At 36.4% G+C, this 16066-nt stretch overlaps 3 protein-coding genes across 4 annotated transcripts in view; 2 read left to right on the top strand and 1 right to left on the bottom strand.

The window, feature by feature from the left end:
* LOC143029085 (uncharacterized) overlaps positions 1 to 8833 on the top strand; it is a 93007-nt gene extending 84174 nt beyond the window's left edge. The window contains exon 6 of the mRNA XM_076191481.1: positions 1029 to 8833. Within this exon, the coding sequence (XP_076047596.1) occupies positions 1029 to 1555 (527 nt within the window). The 3' untranslated portion in view covers positions 1556 to 8833. The remainder of the gene's footprint in view (positions 1 to 1028) is intronic.
* Positions 8834 to 12391: 3558 nt separating this feature from the next.
* Positions 12392 to 16066, top strand: part of LOC143029084 (uncharacterized) — a 61066-nt gene continuing 57391 nt past the window's right edge. The window contains exon 1 of the mRNA XM_076191480.1: positions 12392 to 14946. The gene's annotated coding sequence lies outside the window, so the exon portion shown is untranslated. The remainder of the gene's footprint in view (positions 14947 to 16066) is intronic.
* Positions 15674 to 16066, bottom strand: part of LOC143029089 (T-cell ecto-ADP-ribosyltransferase 1-like) — an 11203-nt gene continuing 10810 nt past the window's right edge. The window contains exon 3 of one of the 2 annotated variants that reach the window (XM_076191500.1): positions 15674 to 16066. This exon is cut by the window's right edge and continues 687 nt beyond it. The gene's annotated coding sequence lies outside the window, so the exon portion shown is untranslated. The other variant, XM_076191499.1, reaches the window with a different exon arrangement.

Here is a 16066-nt window from a genome sequence, read left to right as displayed (position 1 = left end):
CTGTGTTTGTGTGATTTCATGTGAGGAGTGGATGAGTTCAAGGGCTCTTTTGATAGAACTGTGTGTCTATGATTCTTATGCACTGCTCACTGGGATTTATTTTTATCAGCAATAATCAGCATTTGCATCCTTTGAGACAGAATTCCTCTGAAGAGGTGAAATCATGGAGGTAGTAAAGGAGAGATTTAAAGAGGGTTGTAGAACAGAGGGATAGTAAAAATTATTTGAGGGGGATTAGATTTCCAACCATAAGAGAATACTGTAGGACTCTGGGCTGGAAGAATATCATTAGCGGCTATTGTATGGTAACATTGTATGGCCGACTCCCCGGTCAGGATGCAGGTGGCTTGACAGTTGATATCTGAGGTCAAGCCAAACTGTCCGTGGGTCAGATCAGACAATATGTGGTCCATTGCTGCTCCCAGGATCTGACATCAAGTAGTTAATGCATGCACGGGCACATATGCACACTAGCATATGCCTGTAGATTGATTGCCAATTATTCTATGTAGAATAATTGGTAGTCAATCTATAGGCATTTCTTGCAACAGATACTTGACACAGCTACCACTCACTGACCACAGCAAGGTTAATGCTCAAAGAAGATAAAAATATATTTGACATACAGTATAAGATAAATGTACATGGATGTGTGTGTGTATGTGTGTGTATATATATATATTATTTTTTCCACACATTAACTCCTTTGGTGACATACTCTATACCTTTTGTTCTGGCTGCCAGATGATAGCTCAGGTGAACCAGACCAAAGGGGCTTTGTACACTGGTAATCTACAGTTTGTTCCACAATCCACTCTACAGCCATTAAAATTGCCATAATTTTTACAAGAAAAATTTTGGTAGAGTACATAATTATTAAACAGGGTAAGAACAAAAAAGAGAACCCTCATCCATATTTAAAAGAAAAAAAAAGAAAAAAATAAATCATCAGAATCACACTTCTCCAAAAGATATAAATTGACCAAAGATTTTTCTGATTAGTTAAAATATAAACTTTTTATTTCCAGATGAAAACAGTTCCCAGTCATTCACCACAGGTCTCAATGACTTCCCTTCATATGACCATGATAGCGTTGATGACCTCGACATCCCAGACATTGAACCACCAGAGCTTCCACACCCAAAACATACTCGTGATGAAATGAAATTTGTATCTTCACACTTTGGAGAAAGCAGTGAAGAAGAGGAGTTTGCAGAAGGTCTAACCTTTGAAGAGAAAAGCCAGAGCCAAGTAGAACATATTGGTCCAAGAAGAAGGGAAGCAAGGCAAGCACGTGCAGTAGGAGGTAGTGAGATAGTGGATTCTGGTCTGTCACAGATAATGTCCACAGTCCTAGCCCAGAATGCAGGTAGTGTCTTCTCTGCACTAGGACAAAATTTGGTTAGTTCTGTCATAGGACAAGTTCAGCAACACCACGAAAGTATAGAAGAAGAAGGGCCTCGGTCCACGTCCTTGTCCTCTGCAAGGCAGCAACATTCAGTCACTGATTTGGAGGAAGATTTTGAAATGATTTCAGATGATGAATTCCAGTGATGAAGACCCAGCTCAATGTAAAAAAAAGTACTCATGTCTTACAATTGATCCTGTAACATATGGCATTTAGAAGGTCCTGTAAAGTTAATTTTAGCAAGCTTCTGTGGTGTTCCTTATTGCTTAATATATATATATTTTTTTTGTATTGGACTGATGATTTCTACAGCAATCATTTCATCATAATTAACATCATATGTTAAATTTTATTTATACTATTTCATTGTCTACAACTGTTTACATGATGCAAAGGTAGAGAATCATATCAAAATAGGTTAAGAAGAAAACTGCCACCCCAACAAAAATGAGTAAGTGGCTTGCTTTGGAGAACAGCACAACCACACACAACAGACTATTTCCCAAAGCATTTTCAAATCATGTAAGAGAGACGGGATTGGAGTATAGCCTTCAATATGATACAGTATTCAAAAGATCTTTCTTCTCTTGAGGATATGGTTTTGAAAACAGGACATTGAGTTGGACTTCAGTGACAGAGGCTTGTACCTTAACCTGTTCACTGTGTATGGGGTTTTCTTCATATGAATGAAATTGCCTAGCAGTAGCCAGAATAAAAGAATATATTTTCACTAGCATTGAACGAGTTGGTGAAGATAGGTTTAACATTTTTGCTGAACAGGTTATATAAAAATCACCTTATGGCATTCAAAATAACGGGGAAAGATTTCACTAGCAGTGAAAGGGTTAACAAGTCTGTTGGACTACTGGGGAAGTTAGAGGATAGACAGTTCATTGTATGTACAGTGGTTACAGGTGCACAGTCCTCCTAGCTTTACCCAGGCTTCCTGCAGATGATAGCCAAGGCTAGCAGCATCAGTCTGTAGGGGATAAATATGTATTAGACCTTTTCATGTTTATGTATGGCATGGCTCTGTCTCATTTTTTACCTTGGTTATTATAGAAAAATCTACTTTTAATACCTAGTAGTGTGCACAGTGTAAATGTGTATGCAATCTCAAGATATTCAGGAAAGAACTTTTTTCATATCTTAAATTTTGCAAATATTTAGTTTTATTTTGAAAATAATGATATTGAGGCCTTATCTCGTGGAGTATGGTGGTATCAGATAGTGCTTACTAGTGAAATTGCATTAAATCTGCCTACCTAATTCATTCATATACAGTGTTAGATATTTATTGGTTCCGAAATGCTCACTATTTGGTAGAAATCTTTATAATTCTTTTCTTTATAAGCAATTGGACGATTTGTAATCCAATTATACATCACTGCATAATTCATTCCCAGATAAGCCATGACAGATCACAGCAGATAAAGTTATAATGGGAATGGCCAGATTGGGTTGGGGGGCAGTGAATGTACCAACTTTCTTCAGTTTGCTCTGTGATTGCCTTTGTTTACTCTAATGAACAAAGAAACTTTTTAAGTTATCTTAATTTAAGCAAAGACATATTTAAGTTTCAGGATGTTGTACACTTGTGATGAAAGGCCCATTTGTAGTAGATGACACTGCAGGGTACAGGTCTAGTCTGTAACTTTTGGGTTCCAAAGGATTATGGTATGTTATTTGTGGTGGCAAGAGTAACTGTGATGGAAAAGGGGGCTGTTGGCATAGGTGTTTAGTTTGTATTGTCTTGATATAAGTATTAAGGAAATAGGTGTGCAATTTTACATTCAACACTATATATATATATATATATGTATGTATATATATATATATATAAATAATAATAATTTAAAAGAGACAAAAATATTGGTTCATAGGACCATTATCAGCTCTGGTCTAATTATATTGAGAATTTGGTGGGTGAATGTACTTCATTGTGGTTCAGTTGATTAAAAATCACAAATATTATGATCAAGAAAAAGACATATTTTAATGTAAACCAGACAGATCAATTACATCTACCATTAGATGTTACTATTGTGCTTGGCATTGAAGTGTCTGTATGCCATCCAGTCATCACCAGAGAAAGAGAGAGACACACACTACGTATATGTGTGTGTGTGTGTGTAAAGCAAAGAAGAAAAAAATTGTCAACTTGCTTCAACAAGTACTTTGCTATTTGTTTCAAACACTTTTGGACATTCAGCCACTTAGGAAGCAAGTTGATGAGCTTATGGTGGGCTTTAGCAGGTCAAGTGCATTTCTCCCTGATGGAGGTTTCTAGGTGTGGTAATGAGCTTGTTCTTTCCTTGTAGATGCTTCCTTATGATGACCCACAAATTTTCCAATGAGTTTAATATCTGAAGAATTGCCAGGCAATCATAAAGCCATTGAACAGCTGATGTTACAGTGTGACAGAGAACATTGTCTTCAAATTAAAATTTTCATAGAACTCTTGAGATGATCCGGTAGGTCTCCATAAAATAATCCAAGCAGTTTTCGTGAATCAGATCAATTGACAAATGATTGAGGAAATGATTTTGCCCACAATTGTATGCAGAGACTTAGAATTTGAAGGAGGCAGAAATGAAGAGCCTAAATATGTTTGAGATGAAGTATTTAAAAGTATAATGGGTGTTACAATGATGGATCAATTGTGAAGAGAATTTGTAGATAGGGTTGTCCAAGAGTGCTGAAACAGTTTAGGCATATAGAAGGAATGGGTGGGGGAAACTAATAAAAAGAGTGTGGAAAGCAGAAACAGATGGAGTGTGGTGAACAGTGGGGCATTGAACACAAAAGGAATGTCTTTCAAGCAAGGAAAAGAGAGTACTAAAGATTGAAGTGGTAAACCAATGAGGAGATAAAGCATCCCAAAAAGTTGTTCCTCTTGCATCCTCAATAAATTTCTAGAGAAGATGAGGGGGTGGAGGGGGATAAGTCACCATGGTCTTGGATCATGTGTTGGACTCATGATCAACAGCTTCTACCCTCCTGGATGAGAGCTCAGAGCTCATAAATGGTCTCATTCATGGGTAGTGCTGTGACCTAAAATGTACATAACCCTAAATCTTTGTCCACCAGAATTCTGGCTCATGGTGAAAATCTGATTGCTGAATTAGCAGTCCAGTACAATACCACCACACCATCAATCCTTGCACACCATGTAATAAAGCAGTGCAGATAAATTAGCACCAGCTAACAGGTCCTGCTATGAAAGTGCTGATTTTTGCAGTATTGCCTTTGATTGTAGCATTGTGATGGGGAACTAGGATGACCCTTCATCTGTGAGGACTTTAGATAGGAGAAACGATGGATGGGTGGAGGCTGAGTATTTATTTTGATTTCTACACACCTTATGAGGGGGTTAAGTGCTTTTGGTATATGTAATATTAAAAGTGCACTCGAATTTTATATGGCTGTATCAGGATTAAAAGCAACAACACATTAACATGACCATCTGAATTTAGACTTTTCATTCCTCACCCAGTTTGCATTTTGTCAAATAAATATAGAAAAATATATATATTCATCTGATCTCATAATACTTCATTTTCATTTATATAATGTTAAAACTGCACACAAATTTTATGTGATGGAATAAGGGATAGAAACAGCGACGTGTACATGACCAGTCAAATGTACCGTATATGATGGCTTATAAGATGCATAGACTTATAAAATACACCTCAGTTTGGGCAGGCATTATTTTGGTTTCTGCATGGTTAAGCACTGTCATTTAATTTCTTCCTGACAGGTGTTCTTTTATATGAATTACTGATAGGTATGACTCATTATACATAATTACCATAGAAAAAAGTTTTATGGTGTATATTCAATCACCTCTTTGTTTACAGTACATGTGCAAATTTTTTTGCAGTTTAATTAAAGAATCACTGATGCCATGCACATACCACTAGCCATTACTCCAGAGCTGAACTTTGGCCATATAAGACACTGGCTGATTTTTTTTTTTTTTTTTTTTTTTTTTTTTTTTTTCTCCCACATCTTATAAGGCATCAAATATGGTAAGTAACATTTATGTGCTTTGCCCAGTTTGCCATTTGTGTGAAAATAAGGTTAAAAAAACAGCAAGTTGGGGACAACAAGAAAGTATGATTGCCAGACTTTAATGAGAATCCTGGTCTTGTCCAGGCATATGTCTGTCATTTGATAATTTTATCCAGCATAAGTATATACGGTATCTAGGAAATCCAGAAAACTCACAAATTTCTTTTGAAAAGGATCAACACAAATAGAATCTGCACAATATCTCCCCACAATTTTTTATTACTAATGCTGTGACAAGATTGGAAGAAAAAAAAAAAAAACATACTCCAGCAGTACACAAATATATAAACAAGATAGAGAAAATTAAGGAGCATCAACTTAAATGATTATAGATCTTGCTGATAAATCACATGAAGAGAGGCTGAATATTCTGGGACTGCCAACATGAGAGGAAAGAATAAAGAGGATCAAATAGTGTTTAGACCCAGGAAAGATGTGGACGTACTTGATAAAGATCTTAGTCTTAGTGCAGGAGCAAAGGAAAACCAGAAGCCATAAGATGAAATTAAGGACTGTCTGAAAGACAATAAAGATTCTTAAATAGGATTAGTGACTCATGGAATAATGTGGATGAAGGATTATTCAATTCAAAATTGTATAGGACAAGTCAAGGTCAATATGTAGAGATGGGACTTTATGAGCATAGCTCTTATCCTGTATACTATAAATAAGTAAATACAATGAGGTAAATATACTCATGCACACCAGTAAACAGGGGTGGCCTTATCAAAGTACATACCCATTACCCAGAGGAAGGTGCGGTCGTGTGAATCATGGAATGCTATGAAGGACGCCTTTGTTCAGCAGTGGACTCAGGACGGCTGATTTGATTGATTGATTAATTGACCAATTACCCATTAGAACCTCTTTAATGCCCTGTCTATCTTGGTATTTCATGAATTAAGTCTTCTGCACTGCTAGGGTTGAAGGCAACATAGTGAAATGCAATATTTCACAATTGGTTTACCCCTACCTTTTCAATGTATAGGGACCCCACTGTCATCCACTCAAAATAATTCATAGAAATGATGAAAAGAAAAATCCATTGGGTTGTATCATTCTTTCATACATTCACAACCTTTCTTTTTTACACACATACTACTTAGCTCCATAGACATTCCTTATGTATTCTAGACCCCTTTTACCCTACCCATCCACCTTATCTTGATGTTCCTCTCGAATTCCCTCAATCTTTTTCCACTTTCCACGTTGTCACCCTTTCCTCATTCATTCTTTCAAATGCCCAAACCACCTCGGCATTCTTTAGTCTACCTTGTCCAATAGCTCTCTTTTCCATTACTATTCTCTGCCTCACTTCCACATTCCTCAGTGTCTGTTCTTGTAACTATCCATCTGAATGCCAAGCCCCCCCCCCCCATATAAGGGAAGTAGTCAGCCAAGGCACATCCCACTCCCACTGTTTCCCTCTCATCTTAGCTCCTCTTGGATGAATGGTCATCCTGGTCTCCTGCCCACTACCTAGGTCAGAAGCAATGCAGCAAGACACAGCATATCCATAGTAGGGCTACTTCATTTACAAGACTACCTTCCTTCCTTGTCTCCTCATGCAAAAAGAGATGGGGAGAAATCCCTTCAGGCTGCATCAAAATATTGTCCAAACACAGCCATTCTCCACTAAACCTTATCCCCCTACTTTCTCCTATCCTTGCTCAACACATTCCCCACTTGCTCAAAGACCCTTTCACCCCATCTATGTCATCCATGGTTGTTCCCTCAAGTTCACTTCAACCACCTCTGCTTTCCATGTTCTTTTTTGCTAATCTTCCGATATTCTAATCTTTCATCAGCCCTATTTGCCAGCTTCCTTTCTTCCCCAGCTCTCCTCCTCACCTCCATATTTCTCACTCTATCCATCAATGTAACCACCGACATACTTCACAGACACTCAATCTCAAACACATTTAAACTTAATTTTGACTCAACTTCTACATCTCCCATGCAGTGTTGTGGGGCCCCTTTATTATTTAATTCTCCTCTATCTACTCTTCCATTCACAGCCACATGCAACAACCCCAAATGCTGAAAATCTCCAAACTAGAAATATCATGATATGATTTATAACATTGGGGCCCAAAATTAGTAGGTGACCTTATATTACTTGAAGAATGATCGAGAATATAGAATGTTTTGATGATAAAAGTGTTCAGAAGACTGCTAAGCCAGTTCCTTTTTTCTTCTCAATTAAGTTATTTGTAACCACAAAAGGGTATAAAGATCTTATAGTATCAAGTGCTAGATGAGAAGCATTATTTTATTGATGGTTGAAATGAAGAAATGAATACTGCATGTTGAAGCAGAATGGAGAAAAAAAAAGACTACATAGAGGAATTCGTCTTTGTTCAGTGACGTGTAATGCTGTTTGAATGACATATAGTTTAGTTCACTTGGCATGTCTTGATCAAATTTCTACACTGTAGTATCAAAAGAACTTGAACACTATACTTTACCCAGATATAATTAAGTATACAGTGTTGCAATCGAACTTGTATCGTTTTCCTATGGTTTACTGAAGATATTGACTAAATAGATGTCTGGTTGGGAGTGTATGATGCCTGAGTATGCAGTATTAATTAAGGAGCAATTAATGGTTGCATCCCCACATACTATTGCTGTTTTGTACATTGCTAGTAACTGTTCAGGATTTTGAAGTGAAACAAAGGATTGCTCTCTGTACCAGTGGAAACTGTTGAAAGAAAATTAAATCTACATCAATAAGGAACCTATTAAAGTTTTCATTCAACCAAAAGGTTTTTAAGTGCTGTTTACTATAATTGCATGTCTCAGTGGAATAGAATATATTTGGTAAAGAGCTTTAGTCTCTATTTGCTGGCTTTACTTTCTTGTCTTCCGCATGTTTTAAAACTCGGAGACCACAGACATAAACCTGATGTTAATTTAGTGACCTGAGCATCTAAAACTAGGAACCTTTTCATTTGGAGCATAATTATTTTCTCAATAGTGGTGTGTTTGGACTTAGAATATTCAATGGTTGTGCGAGAAAGGGGTTTATTTTTGTATGTAAAACTTCCCATAAAGCTGGTTTACTTTCACAATTGTTAATTGTATTTGAAGTAGGTGAATAGCACCTAAAAACACCTACCTACCTTTCCTCGTTCATTCTTTTTATGTATGATTGGGACATGGAAAAAAAAAAAAATCTTGGTACAAAGTTTGTAATTGTACCTTAAATAGATTGTTGTAGAGGAACTTCAGTTACAACATTAAATTTATTCAAAGTTGGCCACACTTCTTGAACTGGAAAAACTTAATCTCATAAGTTCATGTGGAAAGTGCTGTATGTCTTGAATATATTGAAAACCCAATAATTTTGTTTTATTGCTATTCATTGTAATAAATGACTTATTCTAACATCAATCTAAAAGAATGTACTGATTTTATGGCAAGTCTATCCATATGACAAAAAGCCTCTTCCCCCATATAGGAGAAGTAGCCAGCCAAGGTATGAACCCACCCATTCAACATACTGGATGACTGCATTGTGAACAGCTGCCCAGGATGTAACACTTCACCCCATACCATACAACACATAATGGAGGACTGAATTATACACAATAATGCATGCAAACAACACAACATACACTCTAGAAAGGATTTGTGGGAAAACTCAGTTTCGGTTGTGGCATTCCTTGGGGAGACGGGACTGCTCTGACAGACAGTCTAGGGAACGACAACAACAACAGACACACAAGTTTCGACAGATTCTAGACATCAGCTCTTGAGAAATACTATCAACTTCCTTCACAGTGTCTACACCATCTTGGGAAGGGATATTATTATAATTAGATTGTTCAACAGGTGATTCACAAGGACTTTTGACTCTCCCATCAGGGTACTTAATATGTGCATAATTTGAATTAGACTGAAAGACCTCCACTTCATCTTCTATAGGGTCATATTTTGAGGTATGAACATGCCATTTAAGTAATACTGACCCTGGCTCAAGAGGATACTGTATATGCACTAGTTGCAGATCTGTGGGTATAACTGATCAACTTTTCATGTGGTGTAGCACTTGTGGCCATGGATAGCAAGGATCTAATAGAATGCAAAGCATCAGGCAACATTGTTTGCTAACAATTTACAAATAATACCATGAATCTCTCAAACTGACCATCCCCTTCAGTGTTATATAGTGTAGATCTGCTTCACACTATACTCTTACTATTCAAGAAATGCTGCAGCTCTCTATTAAGAAATATAGCATCTCTATTTGAATGGATATAGGCAGGCATACCAAATGTAGCAAAATATTGACTTAAACAATAAATGACCATTTCAGCTGACAAATTACTACAAGGAAATACAAATGGAAAACTAGAATATTTATCAATAATATTATGGAAGTAAATATTTCTGGCATTACTAGGGATGGGCCCTTTGAAATCTATATTAAGCCTTTAAAATAGTTGTGTGGTTTTAATTAATTTTGAATCCTTAATTAAAAAGTTTACATTCAGCACAAATTTTACAAGTATAAACTCTGCGATTTCCAAAACAGATATATATATATATATACATACATATATACTCAATGGTTCCCAGTGATCAATTAATATCTTTTTTCATCCACAAATCACTTTTAATTCCATGCCATCGCAGTTGAAACTGAAGAATCACTCGATGGAGGCATTCGTTGGAAATTGAAACGGATGAGGCGAGGATTCGAACCCAGCTAACCCATAACAAAGTTACAGTGACTTAAACCAATGCGCTATCGAGATATATAAGTTGAGTACGACCTTCTTATATTTGAATGCTCGAATTACATACACCTACACGAAATATCGCGTTCAACCCACCTCCGCTATGATAGTGCATTTAGCTAGTATGTGCACGTGGGAAAGTATTATACATATACACTGAATGGTTCCCAGTGATCAATTAATATCTTTTTTCATCCACAAATCACTTTTAATTCCATGCCATCACAGTCGAGACTGAAGAATCACTCGATGGAGGCATTCGTTGGAAATTGAAACGTGGACAAGCCGTGGATTCGAACCCAGCTAACCCGTAACAAAGTTGCAGAGACTTAAACCAATGCGCTATCAAGAGAGATATAAGTTGAGTACGACTTTATATTTGTATGCTCGAATTACATACTGTACACCTACACGAAATATCGCGTTCAACCCACCTCCGCTATGATAGTGCATTTAGCTAGTATGTGCACGTGGGAAAGTATTATACATATACACAGAATGGTTCCCAGTGATCAATTAATATATTTTTAAACCACAAATCACTTTTAATTCCATGCCATCGCAGTCGAGAGTGAAGAATCACTTCAGGTGAGAAATACAGATGAAGTAAACAAACAGAAAAGGTTTTAAACATAAATCAGTTATAGCCTATACCTTTTAATCCCCTCCCTACTTGTAGTTTTTTTCTGATTGCCACAAAGCTATTTTATTACTTTCCTCAATTTCCTTTTGGTAGTGAAGGGATTAAGACCCAATTTGCTTTTCTGCTGAATTTATGGATGGTATATGGGGTTCTATCTATATATCAAGGGAAGTAGCCACCATTCCACTCCCATCCACCACCCTTTCCCCCCTCTCATCTTAGCTCCTCATGGATGATTGGTCATCCCTTTATCCTACCTTGGATCAGGGGCAATGTAGCAAGACACAGTACATCCACAGCAAGGCAGCCTCACTTAATCAGTGAGCCCTCCTCTCCATTCCCTCATACAAAAAAAATAAAATAATAATAATAATAAAAAAAAAAAAAAAAAAAAGAGAGAAGACAAGGAGAAATCCATTCAGGCTATGTAAAAATACCATTCACACATAAGCACTCCCTAGCCCCATTCCTTGCCCTCCCTTCCTTGCATAAGTCTCATCTATACAAAGTCACTCTCCACTCATCCCTATCTCCTGCCTTCTCCCTTCCTTGCTCAACAGACATTCCTCTCTTGCTCAACACCACCTTCATCCCATCCATCTAGCTCATCCTTGGTTGTCCCCTCAAGTTTACTCCCTGGTCCTCTATCTTCCATACCTCTTTTACTAATCTTTCATCACTCATTCTTTCCAAGAGTCCAAACTATCCCACTAATCATTCATCAGCCCAATCACCCCCTTTTCCACTTCCACTGTCCTTTTCACCTTCTCGTTTCTCAGTCTATCCAACCTAGTGACCCTCATCATCTCTGCCTCTCTTAAATTCCAAGTTCCTGCTCCATACAAACAAATCAGCACAATCACCCATTAATACAATCTCCTCTATGCATCTATTTCTCTTTTTAATCAGTTCAGTAAATTGAAAATTCCTCAGCTAAAGATTTAGTATATGAAAGAGGATTCAAGAGTCTCAAGGTAGATTTCTCTAAATTTTCCTTGTTTTTGAACCCATCAGTTGGATTAAGATGTTCTTCTTCATTGGGACAAACAGAAAGAGAACTTATATTAAGTTTATTATATACTTTAAAGACAAATAATGTTCCCTCTTCTGCAAATTGTTCAGCAATTGCACGATTTGCCGTTGTTGAAATGAAATGCTGGAATTTTATATTGGTTCCAATGGCAGCTTCAAACTTGATACTACATCCTCTGTACAAGGTGCAGAGCTCATCAGATATCCTACATTGTGACACTGCTCTATGAAGATAGAACCATATACCTGTCAAGGATAAGGAACCACATAAAATATGGTACTATCTCTTATTGACTATTTACAAAGATAAAGTTCTTACTTTGGCACACATTATATCAAAATAGAATAAAATATACTAAATTGTGCACAAAATACATTTGTGCTTTCAAAGGTCTAGATCAGGGGTTCTTAACCCAGTGGCGGCGCCAGGGGGGGGGGGGGCTTTAGACCCCCTAAGAAAGTGGCCAGCCCCCCCCAACTGAAATGAACAAATTGAAAATTTAAAACATTCATTGAAATAATCGTATTAAGTGGAATTTTTAATTGCCAGGGCTAAAGATTTGTCAGCCATCAGTGCTAGCCCAACCATATCCCCTCCCCTTCTGAAATGAGGATAATATGTGTATTATCATATTACTATTAGCCCCCCAAAAAATTGCTCAGCCCACCCTTAACCTCACCAACTAAAAATTCCTGGTGCCGCCGCTGTCTTTACCTTTTTTCTCCAATTCCCCACTATTTAGTGAGCCAACTCTCCATTTCCCACCACAGCATCGGTCTTTGACAAATTCGATTTTAACCCATGCAGTGTTTAGTACGTAAATATACAGTGTTGTCACTTTTACCCAAACATGACTTACAATACCTCATATATTGGTTGTTTTTGTTATTAAAACAGTCTGTAAATGGTTGTGATTTGTAAAGTAAGTCAACATTTGGATGTAATGTATTAAATTTTGAAGCACTCGATTATTTGTGGGTGGAAACAAATTCACGAAATGCGACAAGAAGACACCTAAACAAAAAGAAACAAAAACACATCGATTAAAAAAAAAAAAAAAAAGACAGTGGTTGTTCTGTCCAACCGGTCATTCCCCACTTGGCAACTCCGCCATTTCCCACTAGTGGGGAATTCCCTACAGGTTAAGAACCACTGCCCTAAAGTATCAACTGCATGCTACTTTGCCACAACAATATGCAGCCAATACCCCGGACGGCGATTCATTTCCCTATAGTTTACATACATTTGCCATTTTCCTTTTTTTTTTTTTTAATATTTTCTCCATCTTTTCCAAGCTTTGTCTCTTCTATCTTTCACTTCACTGCATCTTCTGTTGAACCAGCATTTAATGTACACCCTCTCTTGTTTCTGTCTTGGTATGTACAGGTTGACATTAAAAAATCCGGCAACCATAAATCCGGAATCTTCAGAAATCCGGGACAGATTTCGGGAGCGCATTTTCATATTTCCTGCGTTGGTGCGCCACTGTTTTCTGGAGCTATCGCTTACGCCAGAATCAGCTGTTGGTTCATGCTTTCACCTGCTAACAAGTAATCCTGCTCATTTTTCTCAATATTCTCCTCATTATAGCATTTATTTGTTGTTGTATAGCCCCACTATGGAATCAACAAAGAAGAAAGGTGGCATAAAACGCAAACATCATGGGTTATCAATCGCAGAGAAGTGGAAATATTTAAAAAACTTAGTAACAATGTGTCTGTGCGAACCATTTGTGAAACTTACGACAATGGCTCCTCCACTGTGTATGACATTAAAAAACAGAAAGAAAAACTTAAAGTTCTTTCCTGACAATGGATCAAAGAAAAAAAAAATGTAAAGAAGTCAGTAGCACAGGGAAAATGTTCAGAACTGGACCAAGTTCTCATAACCAGGTTTAATCTTCGTGTTAGTGAAGGTGTGGAAATTGCTGGCGATTTAAAGGAACAAACCAAAGTGTTTCATGAAGAGCTGGGATTGCAACACAAATGTGATTATTCAGAAGGTTGGCTATATCGTTTCAAGTCGCGACATGGCTTGAAGTTTAGGGCAATATGTGGTGAAAAACGTTCTTCAAACAAAGAGGCGGCTACTGCATACGAGGAATGTGAGGGAAAGAATCTCTATTGACAGGTTAATGGGTGGGTGTAAAATGCTGATGAATTTGCTGATCTCAAACACTATCTTCATTCTTTTCTCATTTCTTTATTTTTCAGTATTTTAAAATGAAATTTAAGTATTATACTTCTTAAAACCTTACCTTTCCAATGGTATCAAATGTTTTGAAAAAGTCCCATGATGAGGTGGGTGTTTTTGATGAAATATACGAAACCGTTTTTGCTGATCTCAAACACTATTTTCATTCTTTTCTTATTTCTTTATTTTTCAGTATTTTAAAATGAAATTAAAGTATTATATTCCTTAAAACCTTACCTTTCCAATGGTATTAAATGTTTTGAAAAATTCTCATGTTGAGGTGGGTGTTTTTGATGCAATATACGAAGCCGTTTTTGCTCATTTTAAACGACCATTTTGGATTTTGCTGATCTTTTAAAATAAAATTTAAGTATTATATTCCTTAAAACCGTACCTTTCCAATGATATCAAATGTTTTGAAAAAGAATGAAAATAGTGTTTGAGATCAGCAAATTCATCAGCAGAATCATCATTTTACACCCACCTCAGGTAATTGCGTTGACAACTGAACTGCTGGCTGGACTAGAGCAAAGAAGTTTTATAAGTGCACAAGAAATCATGAATGTTTACTTGCTCTAAGATAAACTTATTAACGAAATACCCAAGTTTATGAAGCAACAGACACTGCACAAGATATTCAAGAATATAGCTAGGAAGCATCAGCAGCAGCAGTAGTGTCCATCAACTTCAAGTCAACCAGATGTGCTGTCACCACAATCAACAGTTCCTCCATCAATTGAAGCATCTCCTGTTGCCGATGATGTTGTCAGTTGTCACTGTCAGTAATGATGAAGATGATCCTGACAGTCCATCTGCTATTTAGCTTCTTTTCTCAAGAAGTACAGGGTACAGTACAGAGTATTTTATTTATTTGAATTAAAATTGTTAGAAGGATCAGTTTTATTTATTTGAATTAAAATTATGTGTAAAAAGCCCATCTGCTGTTTAGCTTCTTTTCTAAGAAGTACAGTACGGATTATTTTATTTAGTTTAATTAATATTCTTCGGAGTATCAATTTTATATGTTTTATTAAAATTAAATTGAAATTCTGTATAACTATCTTTACTGTATTTTTAGTTCGTGAATAATAAAATTTCATTTGCTTTTCACTTAGTGTTTATTTTTTCCATTAAAGGACTGTACGGGTGGTAATTTTCTTTAAATATATACGGGGTACATCATACAAAATTATAAACTTCAAAAAGCCAGCAGTCCTCAGGTCCTGAGGTTGCCGGATTTTTGAATGTCAACCTGTACCTATTTACACCTTTATTATTATAGATTTCCATCAAGATTGCCTATTTTTCTTTCCCTTTTGTCTCTTTAATGTAGAATTTTCCTAATTTGCATTATGAAATAATTTCTTAAGTTTTCCAAAGTCCATTTTGTTGTACATCAATCTTACTTTTCTGTATTTTTCATTTATCTCTATATATATTTCTTCCTTTAGTTCAGCCTCTATTAGTATGTACCTCATTCCAAATGGTGTCTTGTATTCAATTTTATCTACAATATCAGGTTCTGTTGTAAACATTAAATATATAGTGTGTGATATATATATATATATATATATATATATATATATATATATGTGTATATATATATATATATATATATATATATATATATATATATATATATATGCAAAAGTGACCACTGGAAAACAGAAACTAAATGAAGCAGAGCGCTTTCTTATATAACATCTTCAGTGCAAAGTACATGGAAAGAAAGGATTACAGGAATATATTTAAGCATACACAGAGGAATGCAGGAATGTAGTAAGGTGAAACACCAGTCCCGCTTTGGGGCCCCCTGGAGTGACATAGGTGACGAACTGAACATGAGCCTAGACCCCATGGAGACTGGTGGAGGCATGTTGGGATCACAAGAGGCCATTTAAAATTTAGATATTACATTCTTAACAATTTACATATTTGTTGACACATAAAATTATCCAGTTTATAT

Source organism: Oratosquilla oratoria, chromosome 10 (assembly GCF_046742065.1).
Source record: "Oratosquilla oratoria isolate Oo_2021 chromosome 10, ASM4674206v1, whole genome shotgun sequence".
Classification (NCBI taxonomy): domain Eukaryota; kingdom Metazoa; phylum Arthropoda; class Malacostraca; order Stomatopoda; family Squillidae; genus Oratosquilla; species Oratosquilla oratoria.
This window is presented reverse-complemented; position numbering and strand designations above follow the sequence as displayed.